This window comes from Dipodomys spectabilis, unplaced genomic scaffold (genome assembly GCF_019054845.1).
Source record: "Dipodomys spectabilis isolate Male_0828 unplaced genomic scaffold, ASM1905484v1 ptg000015l, whole genome shotgun sequence".
Classification (NCBI taxonomy): Eukaryota; Metazoa; Chordata; class Mammalia; order Rodentia; family Heteromyidae; genus Dipodomys; species Dipodomys spectabilis.
In genome coordinates this window covers 5,596,150-5,622,730 of record NW_024870692.1, presented here as the reverse complement: position 1 = coordinate 5,622,730, position 26,581 = coordinate 5,596,150, and the positions used below count along the sequence as shown (strand labels likewise).

At 37.8% G+C, this 26,581-nt stretch overlaps 1 protein-coding gene across 12 annotated transcripts in view; it reads right to left on the bottom strand.

Moving 5' to 3' along the window:
* Ythdf3 (YTH N6-methyladenosine RNA binding protein 3) overlaps positions 1-25,278 on the bottom strand; it is a 35,183-nt gene extending 9,905 nt beyond the window's left edge. The window contains exons 1-7 of one of the 12 annotated variants that reach the window (XM_042666735.1): positions 24,923-25,247; positions 24,374-24,398; positions 22,912-22,979; positions 20,599-20,744; positions 17,780-17,865; positions 15,127-15,180; positions 6,469-8,067 (exon numbers count right to left, since the gene is read on the bottom strand). In XM_042666735.1, coding sequence (XP_042522669.1) covers positions 6,469-8,067; positions 15,127-15,180; positions 17,780-17,865; positions 20,599-20,656 — 1,797 coding nt within the window. In that variant the 5' untranslated portion in view covers positions 20,657-20,744; positions 22,912-22,979; positions 24,374-24,398; positions 24,923-25,247. Of the gene's footprint in view, positions 1-6,468; positions 8,068-15,126; positions 15,181-17,779; positions 17,866-20,598; positions 20,745-22,911; positions 22,980-24,373; positions 24,399-24,514; positions 24,624-24,922 lie in introns of those variants that run through there. The other 11 variants (XM_042666755.1, XM_042666746.1, XM_042666763.1 and 8 more) reach the window with 11 other exon arrangements.
* Between the last annotated feature and the right edge of the window lie 1,303 nt (positions 25,279-26,581).

The window sequence follows — 26,581 nt, the reverse complement described above, 5'->3', positions numbered from 1 at the left end:
TCTACCCAAGCAGACTGGATTCTACAAAGTATGGATATTTATCTTTGTTGGCTATTGGTAATACTTACCATTTATCTAACGAATGTAAAAACACATTAAAAAAAAAAAAAAAACCTGAGATCCAAATATATGGTTGACTTGAATACAAGATATATGCTAGTAGAACTTTCAAAAACGAAAAGGAGGGCTGGGAAGGTAGCTGGGTGGTAAAGTGCTTGCCTTGCATGCATAAGGCCCTGGGTTCGATTCCTCAGCACTACATAAGCAGAAAAGGCCAGAAGTGGCTCTGTGGCTCAAGTGATAGAGTGCTATCCTTGAGATGAAGAGCTGAGGGACAGTGCCCAGGCCCAGAGTTCAGGGCCCACAACCAACAACAACAACAAAAAAGACCTGGTAACAAAGGCTATTAAAGTCAATCAATAGTCCATACACAATTCTATTTTAGATGTGAGATTTTGGACTCTACACCTTTCACAGGTAGAATTGTTCGTTGGTGGCTAAAAAAAAATCTGTCATTTTATTAACAGAAAGTAAAAAATAGAGTTGAAACATTTTAAAATAAATTTAAAGTTTTCTGCCAAGAGATAGTAAAGTCAATTTAATTCAGAAATGAAAACAGCACTGTCATTAGGACCCTGTAGCTAGCATCTTATAGTTTGTTTCTACAATCAAGAGATTAACTCACATCTAATAAATGATAACTATATGCTAAGAAAAACTATTAATATCATGTCAACTGTGTTTACAAAATGGAACAAGGGGACAGGAAATATAATTTCAAAGACTTTAGAAAAATTTCCCTGCCTTCAACTTTTTTTGTTGGTCATGACTCTGGGCCTGGGCACTGTCCCTGAGCAATTTTGCTCAAAGCTAGTGCTCTACCACTTTGAGCCACACCTCCACTGCCAGTTTTCTGGTGATTAACTGAGAATTAAAGTCTCACTGACTTTCTTGCTCCAGCTCGCAAGATCTCCTGAGTAGCATGACAGTGCCTAGCTTAAAACTTTTAAAATAACCAACTATTATAAAACTTTAGTTCCTTGAAAAGAGTAATATTCTTAGTAATCTCTAAATTTTAAATACTTAAATTATTTGAACATAACACAATGGTCTATCATTTAAATGGCTTCCTTGATTTTACCATGAAATCCTATACACATCTCAAAAATTCACCTATACTTCTTTTTCTGGTGTCAGTACCAGCTTTAACTCAGGGCCTGAGCACACTGTTCTAGTTGGTTTTTTTTCCCCTCAAGCTGTCATACTACCCCACACAAAAAAAGTCTCAAGGACTTTTCTACCTCAGGTAGCCTGGAATTGCAATCCTCAAATCTCAACCTCCTAAGTAGCTAGGATCAGTAAATTTCTCAGTCCCAGAGACTCTAAGTTACACAAACCATGCTTATTATAAAAAAAGATTCATAACTTTGAATAAATTTTCAAGGAATGCTTTCAAGGAAAACTTAAAAGGTTACCTTTTCTGAAAAGACATGAAAAATTGATTTGAACACAATGCATCAAAAATACTAAAATCAGGGACTGGGAATGTGGCTTAGTGGTAGAGTGCTTGCCTAGCATGCATAAAGCCCTGAGATCAATTCCTCAGTACCACATAAACAGAAAAAGCTAGAAGTGGTGCTTTGTGGCTCAAGTAGTAGAGAACTAGCCTTGAGCAAAAGCAGCTCAGGGATAGTACCCAGACCCTGAGTTCAACCTAGGACCAAACAAAAAACAAAAACAAACTAAAAATATATAGAGAAATCCTATAAGTCTATTTAAAGAAAAGGGGCTAAGATTAACCCTCAGGATGGGAGTGCCAGCCTAGGTGCACAAAGGTCTGAATTTGAGCCCTGTAACACACACACTCTCACTCTCTCTCTCTCTCTCTCTCTCTCTCTCTCTCGCTCACACGCTCACACACACACACACACACACACACACACACACATACACGCGCGCACGCAGAATAAGACAAATAACCCATAGAAAAAACAGGCCTAGAATATACTTAAGTATTTAATGAAAGAGGGAACAAATGTGGCCAGTAAAATCGTATTAGGCCTTACTGAACATTAGAAAAAACAAATTTCATCATGAGCACAAAAACACCACATTTTATTTATAACCCTACCAATCTAGATACATCAACTATTTCTGGTTACTATAACTTTATTTCTCTTGCATGTTTATGTTTTATTTTCCTTATTTATTTTACAGTGTGGATTTGAATCTAGGCATGTATTAGGCAAGCATTCTACCACTGAGCATTTTTTTTGCTTTTTTTTTTTTTTGAGACAGGCTCTTTCTGTTTAGCTTAGGCTGCCTTGAACTTACTATGTACCTTAATCTAGCCTTGCATTTATAGACTTGCCGCCTTTTTCCAAGATGTTGTGATTATAGGTATGTGCCATAACACCTGGCTTTTTCTTTAAAAGTTTGAGCTCATTTATGGTAACAGATTGGGACTTTTGGGGGGAAGGGGCGGGGGTGGGCCCTGGGACATGAACTGTGTGTGTGTGCAAGCGCACATGTGGGCCCTAGCTTTTTCACTCAAGGCTGGTGCTCTACTACTTTAGGCACTGCTCCACTCTGGCTTTTTGCTGATTAGTTGGACATAGAAGTCTCTAGGACTTTTGTGCCCAGGCTGGTTTTGAACCATGATCCTCAGATCAGCCTCTTGAGTAGCTCAGATTATAGATGTGGGTCAATGACACTTGGCTTAGCCAAGGGCATTCAAAATGTCATCTTGACATGGCTAGGAATTTGTTGTAACTGACTGAACCCCCTCCCTTCCTATTTTGACAAACGGAGTCCTCCACATTACTTCTGCAGTCAAGCCTTCTATGGAGGAAATATCTGATGTATCCTGTCTGCTCATCTAAAGATTAAAACATTATGCCCTCTATCTCAGAATAAAGAGCTCAGTGATGTTTGAAACTGCAGGAAAAAAGCCTTGACAGTATTTGTGTAGTTCTTCCTTCAACATATAATTTTCATGTATTTGAATAAAATGCTTGATGAAAGAGGAAACAGAATCATTCAGAAGGCAGAATACAATTTAAAATAAGGATCCTATGTAAAAAGAACATAAAACCATATGTTTTTGAGAATTAGGAACAAAAGAATAAACAATCTGTGAGTCAATTAAAAAACGTTTCTGTACTAAATCTACTTGATTTGAAAGTTTGGGTCAGAAAAAAATTTCAAATGTGAGGCAATATAAATATAGAAAGAGGAATATGTGACAAAAAGAAAAGTAGTCTAGGATCTCTCTAAAGGAAAAAGTAATCAGAAACAATAAAGACAGGCACCAGTTTGCTTATACCTGTAATTCTAGCTACTCTGGCTGAGATCTGAGGATTGCCAACCTGAGCAGGAATCCAATTAACCACTTAAACTCCAGAAGTGGAGGTGTAGGCTCAAGTGGTAGAGTACTACCCTTGAGCAAAAAAACCTGACAGTATTCAAGTTGAGTTCAAGTACACATGTACACGTACACACACACACACACACACACACACACACACACACACACACACACACACACACACACACACACACACACACACACACTCCTAAGTCAAGATCAATAGCCACCAGAAGAAAGTAGAACTGTTCGGGGCTGGAAAGGTGGCTCAGTGGTAGAGCGCTTGCCTTGCATGCCTGAGGTCCTGGGTTCGATTCCTCAGCACCACATAAGCAAAAAGAAAAAAGCCGGAAGTGGCGCTGTGGCTCAAGTGGTAGAGCACTAGCCTTGAGCTGAAGAGCTGAGGGACAGCGCCCAGGCCCAGAGTTCAGGCCCCACGACCGGACCCAAAAAAAAACAAAAACAAAAAAGAAGTGGAACTGTTCTGCATGCTAACTGAAGCTATGGTTACACAAATTCACGAGTTAAAATTAAATTAAAATTGAAAGCTGTAGACTCCACAGAAATTGGTATTACTCAATGTTTTCTAAAATTAAATATATGTACACAGATAAACTACTTATATCCCCTCAAAACTAGACTTAAAAAGTGGTAACCCTTCTGTATAAGACCTTAGCAATAAAATAGTTTAAAATTTTACTAAGAAAAACCAGAAACAACTTAACTGTGGTATATCAACCAACTGAATATTGCCTAGTATAAAAGAATGAGAATTGCCAACAACAAACTGCAAAACGATTATGCTGAATGAGCCACTACTACTCAGGAGGCTGAGATATGAGGACTGCAGTTCAAAGCAAACCTGAGCAGAAAAGCCCCAGTACCGTAACACACACACACACACACACACACACACACACACACACACACACTATTAGTAATTACTCTTCCAGAACATAGTAAGTTAACCACCGAGACATGCATGTTAAAATACTAAAACTGATTAAACTAGTATTAAATTTTCAGATTGGAAAGGAAAGTGAAAAATTGCAGAAAGCTCGTTGGCAGAAGAAAGTTAATCAATAACTCAACATGCACACCTTTCTAGATAATCTCATATGACTTCACTGAAACAAGTGTCCATGAACAAAAAGCCACTACGTCTGACTCCCATAACTCCAAAAAAAAATCTTCAGCTACCATCATTTCTCTTAATCCAAACTGTAGTTCCAGTATGACCATTTATTCAACTGCTAGAGTCAAAAACTCAGAAGCAATATTGGTCCAATTATTTGTCACTTCCCACAAAGAACTAGGAGAAAATTCTATTATATCAGCAATATTATTTAAAATGATCCACTAGTGCCAGAATCACCTGGGGTGCTTGTTAGAAATGGGTACTACTAGATTCAGTACCAAACAGATGGTACGGTTCATTTTTAAAAAAATCATGGACACCACTCTCCAGATTATTCTTCTCACATGATTCACCACTGGGTTAGGAATTTTCTTTGAAGCAGTTCCCTTTGCTACACACAACCCAAGAAGCACAGACATTAAGTTCATACAAGGAAACATATTATTTCATTTAAATAGTTAAATTAGGTTTCTGCTTTAATCTTCAATTTCCATAAAGGACTTTTCATGGTAGCAAATGTCATTTACTGTAAAAGCTTCGAACTTCACCCTTGCCTCTTTTCAAAAGAAACTATTTTAGTAGGACTGAGGGTGGAACTCAGCCTCATGCTTGCCAAGAAGCATTCCCCCACTTCAGCTTACTTCCTCTTCCCACTTGTTATTTCTGATAGGGTCTTGCTTTTGCCAGGATTAGCCTGGAAGATGACTCTCCTATTTGCATGTCCTATCACTTACTGGTATGACAAGTTTGTGCCACCACATACAGTTTTTTCGGTTACTGGGATGGGGTTTCTCATTTTTGCAAGGGCTGGCCTCAAAACTACAATTCTTTTGATCTCGGCCTCACCAGTAGCCACCCTAAGAGGTATGAACCACCACAGCCAGCTTGAAAGAAACTTAAAGGTACTGTCTGTGGGAAAAAAATATGTTAATATTAGTATTTTCTTTCGTTCTAAAATCACCATTTTATTAGTTCAGAGCAGTGAATATTATAAACTTTTCTTTATCCTGTGATCAAATTCTAGTCAAGAATTAACACTATCTATAATTGCAGGGAAAAAGTTTCCCTGTGTTTCCGAAGCAGAAGTAACAAAATGAGAAATTAAAAGGTAGAATCTAATTCTAAAGCCTACGTCGTCCTCAATCTAATCTACCTTACTATATTTTGTTCAAAGTGCTTCAGTTGAACAAATTAGAAAAAATATTTAAGCTGGGCACCGGTGACTCATGCCTGTAATACCAGAGACCCTAGAGGCTGAGATCAGAGTACCGTGGTTCAAAGTCAACCTGAGCAGGAAAGTCCATCAGACTTGAATCTCCGCAATCAATCACCAAAAAAGCTGGAAATGGAACTGTGGCTCATGTGGTAGACCACTAATCTTGTGCAAAACAGCTCAAGATCCATGCTCAGGCCTTGAGTTAAAGTCCCAGGAACAGCACCAAAACAAAAACAAAAAACAAACTTCCTTTCTATGTTAAAAAAAAAAATCCTTGTAAATGTAAATGAAGTCAAACATTTCTTTTAAAACTGTTAAAATTCCAAATACATTTCCTGATACAACCGATTTTTTTAAGACCAGTTACTGGAAGATATGGCTACATGCAAAGCAAGAGTTTGATCTCTAGAACCACTGGAAAAAAAATGGTTAGTTATTAAAATCTCTAGCTAGTTCACAGAAGTTTAATAATAAAAGTCCAACTCATTATCTCTGATCAATCACGAAGACTCAATGACTGTCCCCACTTGAAGAACATGAACAGGCAAGATCAAATTCATTTTAAGGGCTACCCTTAGAAAAAAAGAGGAAATGATGCAGACAGACTGCAGACAGGGTTTCAGGGTTATTTTTTAAGACAACTGGTTAAGTTCTTTAATTATGAAACACCATGAGACATTAAAGTACATCCTCAATGTATCCCATCCACAGAAGATTTCACCCACAGAAAAATTACTGTATCCTTACCCTACGCATGGCTTCCTCCTCTTCTTGACGCTTCTCATAATGTGCAAAGTCATCAAAGATTGAGGTGGTATGCTTGAAAGTAGCAATTATTTTAAGCACTTGCTTTGCTTTTTCTAGGGGTACTTCTTGAGTGTCCCTTGAATTGGTTACTGGTTTGTTGTCATTATTTTCTAAGCGAATATGCCGTAACTGGTTATTAGGAACATCTTTGACAAAGATCCATTTAACTTCAAATTTGCCCTTCCACTTATCCTGAGACCAGACACCAGCATACGCATTATAGTCCACAACAGACTTCATTTCAGCCACTCCACAAAAATGTCCACTGCCATTCACACTGAAGAGTAAATAGAGTGGGCCTTTACCATTCAGGGATCGGTAAGCTGCATCCAAACGCTTATTACCATGCTCAGTACTACACCAGATAGAGTATTTAATAGAACGATGTATGTCATCCTCAGAGTAGCTTTTAATTATAAACACACGTCCATTCTTCAGGTTCCAATCAAAGTCTTTGGGATTATAGTTGTTTATGGCCTTTAGCTTTTCCAGCACTGGATGCACCTCTAAGCTAGAAGGTGAAGCACTGACAGGTACTACACCTAAACCAAAGTTTTCATTGCCTGCTCCATTGTTCTGGTTGAAGCCAGCCCCTCTGTTCCGAGGAGCTACCCAGCGATTCTGCAGCGGCTGCTGTTGAGGCTGCACTTGGTGAGGCTGGGCCTGAGGCTGAGGTCCTTGTTGCTGCTGTGGTTGTGGTGGCTGAGGCTGCTGTTGAGGCAGTTGGCTTTGCACCAATGGTGGTGGTTGAATTAATGGCTGAGGCTGCTGGATTATAGTCTGAGGAGGCAGAACTGGTTGGGTTGGTGGAGCCTTGACCACTGACCCCTTTTCATCCCAAGTTCCAATATTCATGTTGTGTTTTATAGGAGGTGGCGGCACAGCAGGACCCCCAATTCCCACATTGCCCTTGGGTTTAAGTTTCGGTTGTGGCTTGGCAGGCTTTCTGGCAATGGCAGCCCAGGAGGTCGGTTTAGGTGCTGCACTGCTAACTGGGGGCACGCTGTTGGTTGCAATGCTAGTCATACCAGTGCTGCTCAAGGCTGTACCTACAGTTTTTGTCACTGCAGCTGTCAGGTCACCACCAATTTTCAGTCCAGTCATGCCTTGCTCAATACTGCTAATACCAGGTACCTTACTCAAAGTATCATTGCCAAATCCAGCCTGTCCATCAGTAATAGCTCTCCCAAGAGAACTAGGTGGATAACCATAACTGCTACTATAAGCAGAACTTTGTGTTGATTGTCCCTGAGATCCACTTGTCCCCCATGTAGAGAAATCAGCATTACCAGGAAAAAAGTTAAATCCATGTTGACCAAGAAATGGAGGGGTATTGCCTAATGCCCCAGGTTGACTAAAAACACCATCTGGTATATAATGATGCTCTCCATTACTCATTTGTCCATATGTTGTCAGATATGGCATAGGCTGATCTCCAGCCGTGGACCATGCTGCTTCTCCCAATGAATATGGAAATCCAATGGATGGAGCATAGTAACTAGGCATATATGGATCTGACATTGGTGGATAGCTGTTACTCTGAAAAACAGAAGATCACAATCAGTAGGAAATGTCCTAAGGAAAGAAAAAGATATGTGAAAGATTAAAATCAAAGCTTAAATAAATGAAAAAGAGATGTATTTACAACTATAAAATTAAAATTCTAAATCCAACAGTATAAGCCAAAAAGTTTTTAGTATTTGTTGTTGGTGTTGTTTTGAGACAGGGTCTTGATACATAGCTCAGGCTCACCTTGAACTCATGATCTTCATTCCTCAAACCTCCAAGTGCTGGGATTACAGGCATAAACTAATGTACCCAGCTGCAAATGAATATATTTTTTAAAAACTGCTACAAAATTACTATAAAGGTTAGGAATGGAAAAGGGATTATTTTTGTTTGAAGGGTCACAATGCTCTGTCAGTTTTAAAATACTGAAATTTCTACAAGAAGCATATTCATAAACTTCACTGGCATTCAATGTAATTAAGTCAGTCTGCTTTAAGTAAACTATATATTAAAACATTACGTTTAAAACTTAAATAAAGCTGAGAACTATGTCAAATGAAATTAAATACCAGTTTATATGATGGTTCAAAGATTTAAAAAATGTGTTTTGGAAAAAATAAAATGAAGAGCTACATTTTGAGAAGAAAAAAAAAAAAGAGATTCAAGATTACAGTGGTAGTTAGTTTAAATGTTAGTTAATGACCCAAGATTTTTATTTTTACTGTCTTCACTTTGAAAAGTAAAACAAAACTCTTATCTTAACTTCTTAAGGTTAAAAGATAAACTTTTACAATGTCCTCTACTTCTCAAATTTTATGCAATAAAAGTTAAAACTGGCTTATTGTAAGTTCTTAAATTTAGAAATGGGTAAGTTCTTTTCAATTTTTTCCAGAATTACTGCAACTCAACGTCCATTTTAAATACTAAGTCATCATGCATTTACTAATTTGCCAAAAGTCAAGACACCAATCCCATTACTTCTACAATTGAAAACACTCAAATTTGCTAGAAGCCAATGTAAAAATATAAAGTATTTTAAGAACATCTCTTACAAATGCTTTATGTCAAATAATAACCTGACAAGAGTTTTCAATTTTTGCTTTAGGTATGACCTTTGAGTCTGGGAGGATCTTAAGAATTTGTAGAATTTATACAATATATAACAAGACAAGCGCTGGAAGCTCATGCCTATAATCCTATCTACTCAGGAGGCTGTCTGAGGATCACGGTTCTAATACAGCTCTGGCAGTAAAGATCGTGAAAGTCTAATCTCAAATTAATCACAGGGAAAGCTGGAAGTAGTGCTAAGGCTCAAGTGATCAGAGCACTAGCCTTGAACAAAAGGAGCTCAGAGAAGGTAGCCAGGGCCTGAGTTAAAGCCCCAAATGTTAAAGACACCAAATGTACTACTACTACCACTAATAATAATAAAAAACGATTAGTAGCCTAAACAAGGGCCAACACCATTAAGGCCAATTGCTTAACATAAAACATTCTAAGTTCCCAGGAATAAAGTTCTTAACCCAATTTCTGTTTGCTCTGTTATATTCTTGGAATTCTGGGGCTACTTTGTCCAAAAAACTATGTATGTATCAGAAACTGAGGATGTTGCTCAGTGATATAGCACTGAGCTCAAAAACAGTGTATCAATATAAATGTAACATAACATTATACACTACTTAAAACATTCTGATTTTTTTGCAATAGTCGACTCTATTTGAGAAAACTAATTTATCTTTCTAAATGATTCAATTCTCTAAAGTTAAAATAACTATAGCACTGAGTTTATATTTTCTTTCTTTCCATGTGTAAGACTTGCACTTGCTTAGCTTTCTCACTTAAGGCTGGCTCTTTATACCACTTGAGACTTAGCTCCATGTCTGGCTTTTCTCTGGTTAATGGGAGGTAAGAGTCAGGCAGATGAGTCTGCTTCGGCTAGCTTTGAACCATGATCCTCAGATCTCAGCTTCCTGATAGCTAGGATTATAGGTGTGAGACACCAGCACCTGACTCAGAGATTACATTTAAACTAACAAATCTAGCAACCCTAGCGGGGAAAAAAATTCACTTTAAAAAAAAAATCTAAATCTTGTTTACTGTTTAAAGAAAAATAAAAATGAAGAAAATTTTCAATTACACTTCATATTAAATAATTTTACTTAAATATATTTTTTCAAATCTGTAAATTCATGTGTTACATTTAACCTAGTTGTACACATTTGTGAGCTCTATTGAATTATAAACAGTTACTGGATATATATACACAGAAAACTGACAATATTCATATGAAGTAAACCAGTACAATAGTAGCACCAGTACAAAAATAGTATTACATTTAAAGACATATAAAAGAGAAGCCTACAGGGAGTTCAATATATAAACACTGGATTTTAATGTATGCTTTGCTCAATGTTAAGATAGATGTCTTTTTAATTACCACCAAAGTAGAATATCAATGAGAGGAATTTACTCTGGTAGGGAAGAGGAAGAAAATTTCTATTCACCGATGACAGAAAGGAATTCAAAACTTAATTCTACTTTTTAGCTCGTCTGAGTTGGTTCTAATGACAGATAATTTACATCTAATACGTTTATTTAGTATTTGGAAATTGTTCAGTAAGTGAAATCTTACTAGGTCCTTTCTGTTGTTGTTGCCAGTACTAGAGCTTGAACTCAACGCTTTGCACTCTGTACTCACTTGGCTTTCACTCAAGGCTGGTGCTCTACCATTTGAGCTATGCTCTGAGGTCTTTTAAAGATATGCTACTTGAAACACACTCAAAAGAGCTAATTAAAATAGAGGAAAAACAATACTGATACGTAAACATAAAAATGGTACAATAAGCCAGGTACATGCCCACAGTCCCAAAACTTGGGAAGCTGAGACAGGAAGGTCACCTAGAGTTTGAGATCAGCCTGGGCAATAGTGAAATGTTTTTAAAAAAAAAAGTAAAAATAATCACTGGATAATCAATGGGTAAACTAAACATACTTTTGTACAACAGGTACATAAATTCTTTACCTATAGCATAAATACTGACAATGTAAAATATGTACATTGATGAGATGATTTCCCTGTGAAGTTCATTACAAAACAGGTAGGTAATCTACCTAAATATCCACCAGCTGATGAATGGATAAAGAAAACATGGTATATAGTACTCAAAATTCAAAAGGAAAAAAAATTGAATGTACATGGAATTTTTTTTGGGGGGGGAGGGGTGTCAGTCGTGGGGCTTGAAACCTGAGCTCTTCAGCTCAAGGCAAGTTCTGGACCACTTAAGCCACAACGCCTCTCGAGTTTTCTAGTGGTTAACTGGGACTCTCCTGCCCAGGATGGCTTTGAACTGCTATCCTCAAATAGCCTAATGGGATTACAGGCCATCAGCGCCCGGCTCGTGCATGGAATTAAAATAACAATATGCTAAGTAAAAAAGTTTGGCACAGTTAGACATGTGCTGTTAGACATCACTTATTCTCATCTAAAATAATCAAACTCAGAAAAAAGAGAATCCAATAATAGTTATAGTGGGAGATGACGATAAAACGATATCAGGAGAAATACAGTGCTTTGATTTTTTAGCTATATTATAAAATTTGAGTAATGGTGCCAAATTCATTGGATAAAATTGCTAATAAATTTCAAATATTTTCTACAAAAAATATGCTAAACTATCTCCTACAGTAAATTATTTCACATTATATCCATATCATATTGACCTCTATAAATTTTGTGCAATTATAATAAACTTGCAGTTTACAAAACAGTATAGTTCAATATATATCCCTTGAGTCCAATACAAAATTAAGCTCAAAGAGAAAGCTTACAAATGAAGGACTTTTTTCCCTAGCTACATGTTGTCAAGGACTATCCCTGATATATGCGTCTGTCTAGTCACCAACTGAATGAACATTTTATACATTTTATCTATGCAAATTTTACTTTGAAAGCAATAAAATATGTAACATTACTCACTAACATGCAAGTGTATCAAGTCTGAAACTTACTTTGAAATGCATAAAAGAGAGAGAGCACCAGTGGTTCACACCTACAATGCTAGCTACTCAGGAAGCTGAGACCTGAGTATCAAGGTTCTAAGCCAACCTAAGCAGCAAAGTCTTCTATTAACCATTAAAAAGCCAGAAATAGAGCTGTGGCTCAAGTGGTAGAACACCAGCCTTAACTGGAAAAGCTCAGTGAAAGCATCCAGGCCTTGAGTTTAAGCCTTTAAGTGAGCGTAAGTGGGTGTGCACAGAGACACACACAATGAATGCATAAAAGAAAAACATTATTACAGAAAAGGATGAGAAAGTATGTGATATTAAAAAATGTTCAATGGCAGAACTTGAGTAGATACACGGTGTTCACTTAAAATTCTTTCTTTGCATTTGAAAATTTTTTTAACAACCAGCTTTTAAGAAATGAGTAAGATGGCTTTGTACTGGTGGCTCATGCCTATTCTAGCTACTCAGGAGGCTGAGATCTGAGAATTTCCTGGCAGCCCCAGCAGGAAAGTCTATGAAATTCATCTCCAATTATCCAGAAAACCGTAAGTGGAGCTGTGGCTCAAAGTGGTAGAGCACCAGCCTTGAGCAAAAAAGCACAGGGACAGCACCCACTGAATTCAAGCCCCATGATCCACAAAAAAACGAGAAGAAAAGAAAAGGGAAATATAGTGTCAAGCACATACATCAAAAACCTAGTTATATTTATATACTAACTTGCTTCAAATTCTTTTCACAATGTAGGTGGTATAATCTCAACCTTTACAAACATGAAAGTCACAGTATGATTTAATAGTCTCTAAGATGAGCTCAATTCACATTCTTTCTAGAGCAGTGATCTCATCAGATCATTTAATTTCTTTCTTTGTTGATAAAATGATAAGGCCTTTCAGGAAGTGACACTATGGTTCAAGTGGTACAGTGAAGAGCTAAGGGACAGCACCCAGGCCCTGAGTTCAAGCCCCATGACCGACCCTAGCTACTCAGGAGCCTAAGATCTGAGAACTGAATTCTAAACCAGCCCAGCAGGAAGTCTGTGAAACTCTTGTCTCCAATTAACCACCAAAAATGTAGGAAATGGAGCATGGCTCAAGTGGTAGAGCACTAGCCTTGAGCAAAAAAGCTAAGGGACAGTACCCAGGCACTAAGTTCAAGCTCAAAGCAAAAAAAAAAAGAATAGTGATAGCAGAACAGAAAAGAAAATTAAAATGTTATTTTACTTTCTGAATTCTTTATAATTCTCCAATAAATACAGTAAGGCTTATTTCACCTAACTCTTTATATTTATTCTCCAAAACTGTATGCTATTACAGTTTACCTGGTATCTTCAACAACGATAACTGAAACATGAGTTTTTGAATTCTTAATCACTAAATTTTTCAGAAGAACTATGGAGAAAAAGTATAAGATTGAAAGACTGACATTTAAAATTACAAAAACAGTCTGGCACCAGTAACTCAAGTCCATAGCCTAGCTACTCAAGAGGCTGAGATCTGAGGATTGCAGTTCAAAGACAGCCCAGGCAGGATGAGATTCTTATCTCCAATTAACTACCAGAAAACCAGAAGTGGAGCTATGGCTCAAGAAAACCAGAAGTGGAGCTATGGCTCCAAGTGGTAGGACACTAGCCTTGAGCAAAAGAGCTCAGGGACAGTGCCCAGGGCCTTAGTTCAAGCTCCAGGGTCAACAAAAAATAGTAAGTAATAAATAAATAAGTCACAGTAATAAATAAATAAATCACAAAAACAAAAAAACCTAAGAAACTGAAAACTATAGGGCCTGGGGATGTAGCCATGTAGAACATCTGGTTACCATGCTGAATGCCCTCAGTTCAATACCCAGTACAAAGGAACAAAGAAGAAAAAAGTTATAGCTGTGTAACAGAAGTATGCTATATATACAGCAGCCCTGAGCTTTGATATGAATTAAATTTAAATAATTTAAATCATTAGCCAGATATTAAACACCTTTTCTACTCAAAGACTTAGTTTTGTTGGTTATTACTTCACAATCAGATGAAGGGATTTAATTTCAAAAACACAGTGTATATCCACCTGAATTTATTTTATTAAAAGAATTACTTCAATTTGACCAAGTGTATAAAAATTACTAAATATTTGCATAACTTTAACATATACCAATAACCACTTGGGCCATAAGGAAACTTAAATACTAGATATCTAAATTTTGCTATTAATACTCCTTAGAAAGTTACGTTTTTATTTCTACATTTTAGCTAGGTAGCTATGGATAACAAAATTTTTATATAACATGTCATCGAAGTTTCAGATAATTTCCCATGTTTCTCTATACAAAGCCAGTTTTCAACATTCTGTAGCGTATAAACGTGCCTTCTTCAACATTTTGGTACCATCAAATGACAACTGCTAAAATACTAAAAGAAAAGACAAAACATGGCCTACTGAAATACTTCCTTTAAAACCAATTAAAATTAAAATTTCATATTTTTCCATTTGTACATATTACACCAAAACTTTTATACTTTTATCTCAAATAAAACACAACAGTGTGAATTTAAAAAAGTCATCTGATTTCATTTGTAAATGATTTTACAATCTTTAAAAAGATTTTCTGGGGATATAACCTATCTGCTTAGCAATGCAGAAGGCCCTGATTTCAATTCTCAACACACTCAAAAGTTTTAATAATGGGCCAGGTACAGAGGCTTAAACCTGTAATCCCAGCTACTTTGGATTGGGAGATCATAGGTAGAAGTAAGCCTGGGCAAAAAGTTTTCAAGACCTCATCTCAAGCAACAAGTCAGGTATGGTAGCATACTTTGGCTCCATCTACAGGAGGTTCACAATTTGAGGCAACACTAGGCAAAAATGAAAGATGCTACCTAAAAATAACTAAAGCAAAAAAAAAAAAAAAAAGCTGAGTCAAGTTATAATGCCTGCCTAGCAGGTGCAAAATCTAGAGTCCAAACCCCAGTAATACACACACACAAAAAAAAAATAATAATATTATTTCTAGCACACTTTAAAAACTCTTTCACAGAAAAAAGATCTGATGAAGAATGCTAGTATGTAAAAACAGATAAAAAGCAGAGGGTTACCATACCCATGGGATCAAGGAATCCTTCCTGTGGTCTCCCCTAGGCAGTTCCTGAAACGCCTGTGCAGAATAACAAAAACTCTTCTGACAAAAACTTTTCTTGTGACAAAAACCATTTTAAGTCCTTGTGACAAATAATGAAGAAATGTAAAGAATCTGTTACCAAATAAAACAATAAGACAATTCTTTCAGGTAGTAATTCCCAAATGTCTTTTATAGTCCATGTATAATTTCTAAGAGTTTGAACAAGTCAAAGAAATTTTATATTATATCTTCTCTTAGAATTCATTCAAATTCATGTTTAAATGCATCTCCTAATATAAAGTCTGAAACCAAATAGTTAAAAAAAAGACCCAACTGTTTAATCCAATAAATTTCTTAAGTTTATATGAACATAGAAACTGTTTAAGAGGAACAGGTACTATATACCTTTAATATTAGAATTCCTCAAAAAAAAAAATTTAGCAAACACTGACATAAGAGATGTTAACTGAGATTACTATAAGAGCCAAAATATTTTTAAATGTACATATATTTAAAATTTCACATTTTACAAATGACCTTTCTCTACCTTTTTAGATATAACCTTTCATAACTTTTAGGTAAAAGCATAAAGTTATTACTATGGGCATAAAATTTAGAACACATAAATAAGAAATGAATTGTTTTCATCCTTTCAAGACTATACTTTTGCAGATTCTACCACCAGTTTTAATTTCTTCTGACTTATACAGTCCTCTCCAATATATTCTAGGAATATAGATTAGCAGAAGGGAACATGTGGCTGAACAAATGGCCAACATGAAGCTGAACACAATTACAGCTTTCTATAACACAAAAAGTAATAACACAATCCACAAACTGAAAACTATTTTTTTCAAACTTTTAACTGTGCTGATAAATTCTGTAATATAATTCTCATTGTCTTAAGAATCTAGGACAAAAATTTTATAACATATTTTCCACAAATCATTTTTTAGGGAAAACAAAAGCAACAAGTTTCATTAACTAAAAAGAAATTGGTTTTAAAAATACAGAAATGATTTTTAGTAACAGAAATGATGAATTATTTACTGATACCCAATACCATTTTTTCTGCTGTTTTCTAATGTTTAAATTAAGTAAATATACACATCTTTAAAACCACTAGGTAGCCAGACACAAGTGGCTTATGCCTGTAATCCAAGCTACTCTGAAGGCTGAGATCTTGAAGAGCCCACTTTGAAGCCAGTCAGGCAGGAAAGTTTGTGAAATTCTGATCTCCACTTAATCAGCAAAAAGCCAGAAAGTGAGCTATGGCTTTAGTAGAGCAGGAGCCTTGCACAAAAAAGCTCAAGGACAATACCTTGGGTTCTGAGTATAATCTACAAGAATGAAAAAATAAAATATAGCAAAAAACAAACTAGGGGTTAAAAGTACACCTCAGAGGTGCAATGTTCCCCTAACAGTCCTTTGCCCCCTCAAAAAAAAAAACCTAAAAACTACCAGCTATTAATAATCTGATGAATCTCCATGCCACCACAAAGTGTTCATACAATCTTTATAATTCTATTTTTAACACTACCAAGCTGTATTTAAACCTGCAGTGTTTTTTCCTTTTTGTTCATAGTGAGGATTGTACTCACAGCTTCTCACTTGCTGGGCAAGTGGTCTACCACATGGGAAATGTCCTCAGCCCAAAACTTGTAATTTTTCTCTACATTTTTTATGAACACAAATTTGTTGTGTTTCACTTTAACATGTTCACATATGCAAATAATGTTCCTTGATCAGACTCACTTCTGTCACTCTTCTTCAACCCCCACCAATCTTGTTTTCTTGGCAGCATCAGAGTATGAACTCAGAGCTTCATGCCTGTTACAGAAGTGTTCTAACACTGAGTTATATCTCAACGCCATCTGAGGTAATTTCCAGTGAAATTCAAATTGGAATGCCTCATAAAAAGAAAATACTAGCCAAGCACTGGTGGTTCATGCCTATAATCCTAGCTACTCAGAAGGCTGAGATCTGAGGATTGAGGTTCAAAGCCAGCCCTGCCAGGCAGGGAAGAGTTGCGACTCTTATCTCCAATTAAATCACAGAAAAAGCTGGAAGGGGTGCTGTGGCTCAAGTGGCAGAGTGCTAATCTTGAGCAAAAGAAGCTTAGGGATAGTGCCAGACCAGAGTTCAAGCCTGGGGATGGGCGAGAGAGAGAGAGAGAGAGAGAGAGAGAGAGAGAGAGAGAGAGAGAGAGAGAGAGAGAGAGAAATAGAGAGAGAAAAATAGAGAGAGAGAAATAGAGAGAGAGAGAGAGAGAATATACTATATTTAACCAAAAAAAAGAAAAAAAGAAACTCTTCCCTCATCCCATCCACACACCCCCAATCCCCTTCATATAAAAATTTTTACCTAACTAAGCCTATTTGGTTATTACAAAGATACAGCGGTAATAAAAAATTAAACTATTTCAACATTCAAATAAATCTAACCATAATATACAAAAATAATTCTCATCTGCATATCTGCATATCATCTCTAAGGAAAACTCTCCTGGCCCATAAACCCACAACTAAATTAATTCACTCATTGAATTGAATAACTAAAAAGGAACTGAATAACTAAAAAGGAAGTAAATACTGAAGTTGAACTTCCTAAAATCTAAAACGATCAGAAGACTTACCTGATTTGTCTGGCTACTTAAGTATGGCTCAAAATCATCGTCATTTACAGCATCTTTTTGATGAATCGAACCGTTTTGTACTGAAACTAAAAAACATATTTGCATTAGTTGTTGTAACTGTCACAATATAGCCTAATATTTTTATACTTTTCAAGTCAACTCAAAAAGAATTATAAAGGGTTTATTCACAGAAGTACCTTAGTAAGGCTTAATTTAATTTTAGACATTTGTCACAGAAAACTAGGAAATTCTGTAGTATACATCCCAAGATTATATAAACAAAAGCTATATACATATGTCCCCTTCTCAAAACTTAAAATATGCCCAATTTCAATATTGTGGTTATATAATAATGTTGGTTCCCCTATAATAAGGTTCCCTAAGTTGTATTTAGATTGAAAATAGCTATTCAAATAGTGCTGTAGACACCAGATTTCTAAAGGTTTTCTGCCTTTATTAAAATCTATTAATCTGATAAAAGTAAATAAGGAATTAAATAATTACATTTTTCAAGACATGATCTTACTAGGTAGTTCAGGCTGGTCTAAAACTCCAGATCCTAATGCCTCAGCATCCAAAGTTCTGACATTATACAGTATGTCTGGCCCTGAAATAATCTGTATCTTACATTCCAGTAAATGTCTTCAACACCTCCAAAGAATGTAGCTAAGATTCCTTTTAAAGAATATTGAGGCCAGGCACCGGTAGCTCCTGCCTGTAATCCTAGCTGCTCAGGAGGCTGAGATCTGAGGATCATGGTTCAAAGCCAGACTGGGCAGGAAAGGGCATGAGACTTATCTCCAGTAAACCACTCAGAAAACCGGAAGTGGCGCTGTAGCTCAAGTGGTAGGGCGCTAGCCTTGAGCTGAAGAGCTGAGGGAGAGCGCCCAGGCCCAGAGTTCAAGCCCCACCATTGACCAAAAACTATTGAAATAAGTAAACAGATGAAAAATATAAATTAAACAAGTGCCTGCTGAGTATAGTGACTCAATCCTGTAATCCTAGCTACTCAGGAGGCTGAGACCTGAGAATTGGCAGCTTAGCCAGAGAAAGTCTGAGACTCTTCAATACCAAAAGGCCAGAAATGACATTGTGGCCTAAAAGCTCAGCGACAGTGCCCAGGCCCTGGGTTCAAGCCTCATGACCAGCACCCCCCCGCCCCCCGCCCAAAAAAAAAAAGCAAAACAAAAACCAAAAGCAAAAGAAAGTCACTTAGGGTAAGCATGGTAGTACATTCCTGTAATCCCAGCACATGGGAAGTAGTTGACTCAGGTGAATGATCAAGTTTAGTCCAACCTGAGATACAATGAATTTTGGGCAAAACTATGCAAAACAGTAAGACATTATCTCTAAAAGCAAAACAAAGGCCTTACTTCTAAACCAAAAAGTACAAGCATGCAGGAAGAACGTGTTTAGAATGCACAAAGGCCCTGGGACAAGTAAGCAAAAGACTCATATGAAAGTACAGTGAGAACAAAGCAAAGATAACCATGATTACTCCTGAGACACAAGAAAAAATAAGTCAAAAGTAATTTAGAATGGCACACTTTTGTTTAGAGGTCACTTCTATAAATGCTCTACATACAAAGTTATTCAAAATACATCTCAGAATACCTCAGAGTACAGAATACAAAAGTCCTGTTTTAAATTCCAAATTCATCACAAAGACAGGGGACTTCCAGTAGTGACCTAATCCCTCTAACTCTCTGATGACTAGTCTGTTCATGGAGGTTATTCATGTCATTTCAGTATTAAATGACAATATTCAGTAATCTTGGAAAGTATTACACTAAAAATAAGATCCAAACAGTACTAAATATGAAGCAATAATATAAAAGCAGGTTAAGTATTACTAGGCTAAATTTGATACGGTAGCACTATGTAAATGTACTACTGAAATATGAGAATAGCTCAAGTTTCTGAGGAATGTCAATCTTTAAAAATGCTATTCAATATTTAAATATTTACTGTTGAATATTACAATGCCATAGTATTTTAAAAAATGGAGGTAGAAGTTTTTTAAGTGGTGTGTTTCTTTGTAGCATAGTAACACCTTCACTTTCTCTAATTTTGCCACCAGTTTCCATCACCTAAAAATTACTGGTTAACAGTGACAAAGATATATGCAACCCCTAATGCTTTGCCAGGCAATGAGCAATAGTACTGATAAGTCTTCAAAGTAGACTTTTTGATACTTCATGATCCCTCTGGAGCCACCTGAACTGGTCAGCTTGATCCTGATTCCATTGTAGTTTAATTGTATTTGATAAGCTCTGCATTGGAGCTAGGGTTGAACTAAACATGTCTTCCAGAATTTATATACACACACACACAAAAATAAAGAGGGTGCCTTGGGATATGCATCCAGTGACATTTTAAGCCTGGGCCTAATCATTGCAGTTCAAGACATTTGTTTTTACCCACTAGTTTTACTACTCCTGTACCAAAGGCAATGATGCATGGACTTTTTACTCCTAGAAAAAAAAATCCTCAGTATTGGACACTATATATTTATAAAAACAGCCAATAATTTTGAAGTTACAACTTTCATATAAATTCTCAAATATCTTGTCCATATTGCTGATACGTTAAAAAAGTACCTAATTAACAGACTTCTCAAGTAAGATACAAACTAGCCCTTGAGTTTCAGAATACCTTTCTTTAAAAACTTTAACTGATACATGAAGACTTTAGTGTCTGAATGTTATTTAATGACAATCTAATGTATTGGAGACTGAAAATATTAGATAGTAATGAAATCCAATCCAGTTCCACAGTCCATAAAAGTTCTTCAGGGGAAAAAAGAACAGATGACTTACATGATTCTTCGCCTGTTCCCTCTGCTCTATGAAACAGAGTCAAATCAAGATAGAACATGGGCCTTAGAAGCCAGGTGATTCTTTGTTCTGGTCCTGACTACATCAAGTTAGGAAAGTCAACAGATGTGTGCATCATGTTTTCCCACCTATAAAAACAGCGACAATACCATATACCCTCTATCTCCTTAGAGGAATGTTGTGAGGATTATTAATAAAATGAAGCCTAAAATTATAGGAAAGAGCTGTGAAATTATTGGGGGGGAAGATAGAGAAAAGATAAAACAATATTGCCAAAATATAAGGCATTTTCAGCTACTTTTCTCAAACATTAAAACTTATTCAAATTCAACCTAATTCTTGTAAAGTGCAAAATGATGCAGAACATGGTCCTTCCATTAGGAGGGGAAGGAAATAATATTGTCTTTTCCAGTATTTCTTAGTATAAACTTAAGGGACAGGAGAACGTAGGCATGGAAACCTAGGAAAGCATGTGACCCTTGCATCCATAGTGCTTACAACTAAAGGTACAGCACAATTTTCTTCTAGCAAGCAAACTTTCTACTTTTCAATAAAGTAATATAATGTCATTATTAAATTATGGACCAACAGATACTCTTAAGTTACAACTATTCTCTGGTACTATCTTTACCAAGTATAATAGAATTCTGATATTTCACATAAGGACATTCTGTTAGACTCAACTATTAATCATACTTCAAGAGTATTTTTGTCTTAGTAAAGACACTTTAGAACAATTTAAAGGCAATTAAAAAATTCCTTTTGGTGTTAAACAAATACATAAATAATAATCAATGTTCCTATGTGAAAATGGAACTGGGATACCTGCGCGGGTGGAAGAGGTGGGAATAGATGGAAAATGATGGGGTGACGCTGATGAAATGTACATCTAATATAATGTGCTGAATTGGAAACTTTCAATATTACTAAAGATGAAAAACTTGAAAAAAAAATTCTTTTTAGTATCAGGTACAGTGGTTTATCTACACTTTCAGGTACTTGGGAGGAATCAGAAGTACTGAGGTTCAAGCCAGCCAGAGCAAGTTGACAAGACACCCCTTCCCCCATATCAACCAATAAAGCTGGGAACAGTGTCATCCCAACTATGCAGGCCCAGGCTGGCCAAGGCAAAAATCAAAATGCTACTGCAAAAAAAGGCTGAATCCAAAATTCTCCAGGAAATAAAGGGCTAGATTTGTGGCTCATGTGGTATAAACCTGCCCAACAAGTTCAAGGCCCTAAGTTAAAACTCCAATACCATCAAAAAACAAAAAGAATCTTTTTCCTTCCTTCAGTACATTAAATAAGGATATAAGAAAAATCAAAGACACTAAAGACAGGTGTCAGCTGAAGGTAATTGAGAAAACAGTCATCTGTGAAATTACAATAAGTCAACTGAAAATGATAATGCTTTAAGTGCCACCATCTTCTAGAGGACATGCACTCTTAAAAAGCTCACTAAGTTTTGAACTTAAGACTAAAACTGAGAATATGAAAGTTGTAAATCAAGAAAATAGCTATGCTTTCTGATGAATGAAAGTAACCACAAATACTGCAAAATAATTTCACTAGCTTGAACATCATGTCAGCTAAGGCAGAGTTTTGCTCATATACACACAGCTACTTGTATTAAGTCACTGCTGGCTCAGACCTGGCCTTGTAATTCTTCTTCCCTTCAAAGGCATACAAATACCAATAACAGATGGTATATTTGTGCACTTGTAGTATCTAATATTTTAAAGCAACTTACATTACTAATACTTTCAGACCAGTAGCTTTTTTCCTCCTCAGAAAGTGAGAAGAAATCCAGCAACTACAATGGCTACTAAAACAATAAATCACTGTAATTACAACAATCCTCTTCACAATAGGATTAAAGGCTAGTAATACTTTCTAGAGGGGAGATTGTAACAAAAGTGTTCAAACTCTCTTGGAAATCAGTAGCTACAGACAGTGTTATAATTCAAGATCCCAAAAAATCCAAGTCCATTATCTTATCCTTGGATCAAATTATGAACTAAACAAAAGGAGAGAAAATACTGATAGATTATACTTTATAAAGATCCAAAATATTTGTTAATATGTGATGTAATTTGTAGCTAATTTACATCTGTAATATCAGCCATTATGATATAATGTAGTTTACATGGAATTTTGGTCTATAATATCAAATAGATCACTAGGTCAATAACTAAATGAAATGATCTTATAATAAGTCAAACTCATAGGACTTAGAACACTTAGATGATCTATTAGCTTTACCAAACAAGTATTTTACAGAATTTGTGTACTTACCTTAGAGCAGGTAACACAAGACACTTAGCATTTCAAATAGCCTTGCAAAGTGCCACTTCCCCATAGATCTAGGATAAAATAATTTATGCTAGGGAATAATGACCACACATTTAACATATCTCCATATCTAAATACTTCCTATGGACATACTAGCAAAATAGTTAATGGATCACCCCTTTTAAATTTAGAAGTTTTACAAAATTTTTAAAACATAACACCCCTAAGATTTATTCTTACAATATAGAAAACCATTTTAAAAATAAAACTGAAATACTTAAATTTCAAAGTGTAGGTATTGAAAGAAAACACCTCTAATTAATGCAATGAATTTTTGCATTATGTAATACCATAGTATCTAGCAAGTACAAGTTCTTATATAAAATGTAGTACAAAATTATAGGAGATCAATCTGTGTAAAGAGAACCTATTTCTTTTCAAATTGGCTAATTCCTAACTAAAACTCTTAAGAAGAATTTAAAGAAAACCAAGAAAAATGTTAAACTTACATCTAAAAAGCTATTACACATCCCACTTTCTAAGTAATAGTTACTGAAATTTTAAAAAAAACAGGAAGTATCTTTTTATTCAGTGTCATTTAAACCCTATTTCAAAACTTTATAAATACATAATACACTCTAACGTTATTTAATTGGCACTGTCCCAAGAAGGCAGTTATTGTTCTACAGTTACTAATGTCACATGATTGTCATGTTTCAGTCAGCTGACATTTTTCCATATTAATAAGTAAAAACCACATTTATGTTTTACAATGTTATAGATTTAGCACTTTTACTAAAGAGTAAATCATATAATCCTAGTAGAAAATCTCATAAATGATTTCCTTCTGGGCCCTCTGTAAAATGCCAGATTGAGTCACACCTTGCAAGCAGAGCTATTTAGCAAGACAACATGCTTGTTGAGTTCCCTCCAATGTGGCCTCCTTGCAACTGACTTAGGAATCCACAATTAACAGCCTGATCTTCATTAATGTGACACGGGACATTATGTGAATTCCAAAAGTGTCAATGCAATCAAGACATGGCAAATAAAATGTCCACTTGGGAAACACACTTAACGGATACATATGGACTAGTACTTGTGAAAGTTATATAACACAAATAAAATGAAAAACTAAAAATATACCACTACATAAACAATAATATCTCCTTGAACGAAATAATACAACGAAGAAAGCAGTTTCTTCTACTACTTTGGTTTCCCTAAAAGAAACTTCAAAGCCAGAAACTACCCCCAAGTTTTGATGTCTTAGCCTTGAGGGATGTTTTTCCGAATCCTGTATTTTTCTTAAGGAAAAAAAAAAATGGAAGAAAAATAACTTGACATAATATAAAGGCAACATGAGAGCAACATTGAAAAGTACTATAAATATATCTATGTACACACACACACACATATATATGTATATATACATATATATGTATGCATGTATGTCCCAGCTCACCTTTATTTCCTTGCCCTTTAGGTCTCTGTAGCAAGACGCCGGGTGCGGTAAACAGAAGAGAAAAAAAAAAAGTCTGTTAATCAAAGACATTACCAAAAACAAGTTATTTTAAACAATCCGCGTAGGAGGAGTAAGACCCACCATATCTTCCGCAGCCTCCAATATTCCAACCACCTCCAGCGTCAAGCCTCCCACCGCCCTACGCATTTCGTGTGCGGGAGGGTTGGGGTCCCAGCCCCGAGCTGCCGTCTGGGCATGGACCCCAGGATCGGGCTTTCTCACCTCCGGCGGAACCCCGCCCGCCCGCCCGCCCGCCGGCCCCGCGGCCCCCTGCCCGAGGGCTCCGGACACAGCGCAGGCTGGGCCTGGCCCAGGCCCGAGCCTGGCCCCGGCCACAGGACCGCAGCAACTTGCGCTCCTGGGCGGGCACCGTTACGGGGCCGGCGGCGGCGGCGGCGGCAGGGACGGCGGGGAGGAGCCGGAGCTCCGCGCGAGGGTGGAGCTCCGGGGCTCAGGCCTCCGCCGAGCCTGGGGCCTCGGCTCCCTCACCTGATCCACGCTAGTGGCTGACATTCTTCACCGCAACCCGAGAGGAGCCGCCGCCGCCGCCGCCTGGGCCTCTCCCCGTGCACTCACAGCAGTCGGCTGCCGCCCTCGGCGAATGATTGTTCCCGCGGCCGCCTCTGCAGCCGATCGCTGAGAGAGAGAGAAAAGCGGGCCTCGCGCACGGGAGTCGGCGGAAAGGGCCCGTCTTTTCCGCTTGCACGTTCCTCTTCCCCCTTCTTGCTCTCCGCTTCTCGGGTCCACAATGGCGGACAGGCTCCTGAGTCTCACTTCCGCTCCGAGCCTCGCTGACCTTCCGCTCTCCACTCTGACGTCCGCGCTCACCTCGCTCTTCCTCCCCCTCCCTCGCGCCACAGATCTTGGCTCCGCCCCCCGCGTCGCCACGTCACCGCAGACGCCAGGGGCTGAGGACCCGGGGCGCTTGCGCCCTGGTGAGCGTGCGCGAGCCTCCCTGCGCGCCCGCTCGAGCCTCCCTGCGCGCGCCCGTTGTGGCTCTGGGGTCCGTGGCTGCCTTGCAGGGCCCGCGCGGAGCGGCGGCGTTGGAAGGGCGGTCAGGGCTCTTTCCACCCCCCATTGGGGTAGGAAGCCACCGTGGGCTGGGATGGGCGAGCTCGGTAAAGGCTGAACGCGGGAAGAGAGGCGGCGTGGGCCGCTGAGTGACTCAGCCGCCTGGGGGGCCACCGTTGCCGGGCTGTCCCGAATCGGCTGTCCCGAAAGTGGCTGGGTTGGAGCCGGCACCGATGCGGTTAAAAGGGGGCGCCAGCCGTGCGCTTCGGCCCGCGCTCCCCGGACGTCCGCGAAGCGCTGTCCCGAGCATCGTCGGCCTCGGAAGTCCGTTCTCCCCCCGGGTCTGCGCGCTCGCCTTTGTGCTGTTCCCTCTCCTTCGCGCGCCTGTGGTGTTTAGACGTGCAAGGAAGGAAAGTTAAACGATCTAATAAAAAAGTAGAAATGTTACCTTCCTAAGCGGGCAACACCCAAAGAAAACACATGCGTCTCTGTGATGCCCGTGTGTGCGCGCGAGGGAGCGAGGAGACGCTGGGGCCTCAGCCCAGGGCCTGGACGCTGCTCCGAACTCTGTGCTCAAGACCAGCGCTCTGCCACTCGGGCCACAGCTCGACTTCCGGCTCTCTAGGCATCCTAGATCCTTGTATCTCAGCCTGCTGGGTAACATGACATTTTTAATTAACACATTTTTTTTGTGATAAAGGCAAAAAAAAAAAAAAAACCACTCCTTGTCATAATGGTACAGTAAACAAATTATTTCCATTAAAGCCTTTGAATACCTCAAAGCTATCCAAAGTTATTGCTCATTTAAAATATATAGAATCGCTAAATTGTAGAATTAGTTTACTGTATTACCTTGCAACAATAGACTCCCTGAAGCCATCTTGAGATGCCACTTTTCATATAATCAAGAACCTTTTTTTATTGTGCCAGGGCCTGTGTGATGTTAGTGACTTTTTGGCTCAAAGCTAGAGCTCTGCTACTTGAGGCACAGCTTCACTTCCAGTTTTCTGTTAGTTAATTGGAGGAAAGAGTCTCAGAGACGCTCCTGCATTCCTTGAAGGAGATCTGAAAATCTCATACTCCTGCGTAGCTAAGATTACAGTATGAGCCAACAGCACCAGACCCTGAGGCACTTAC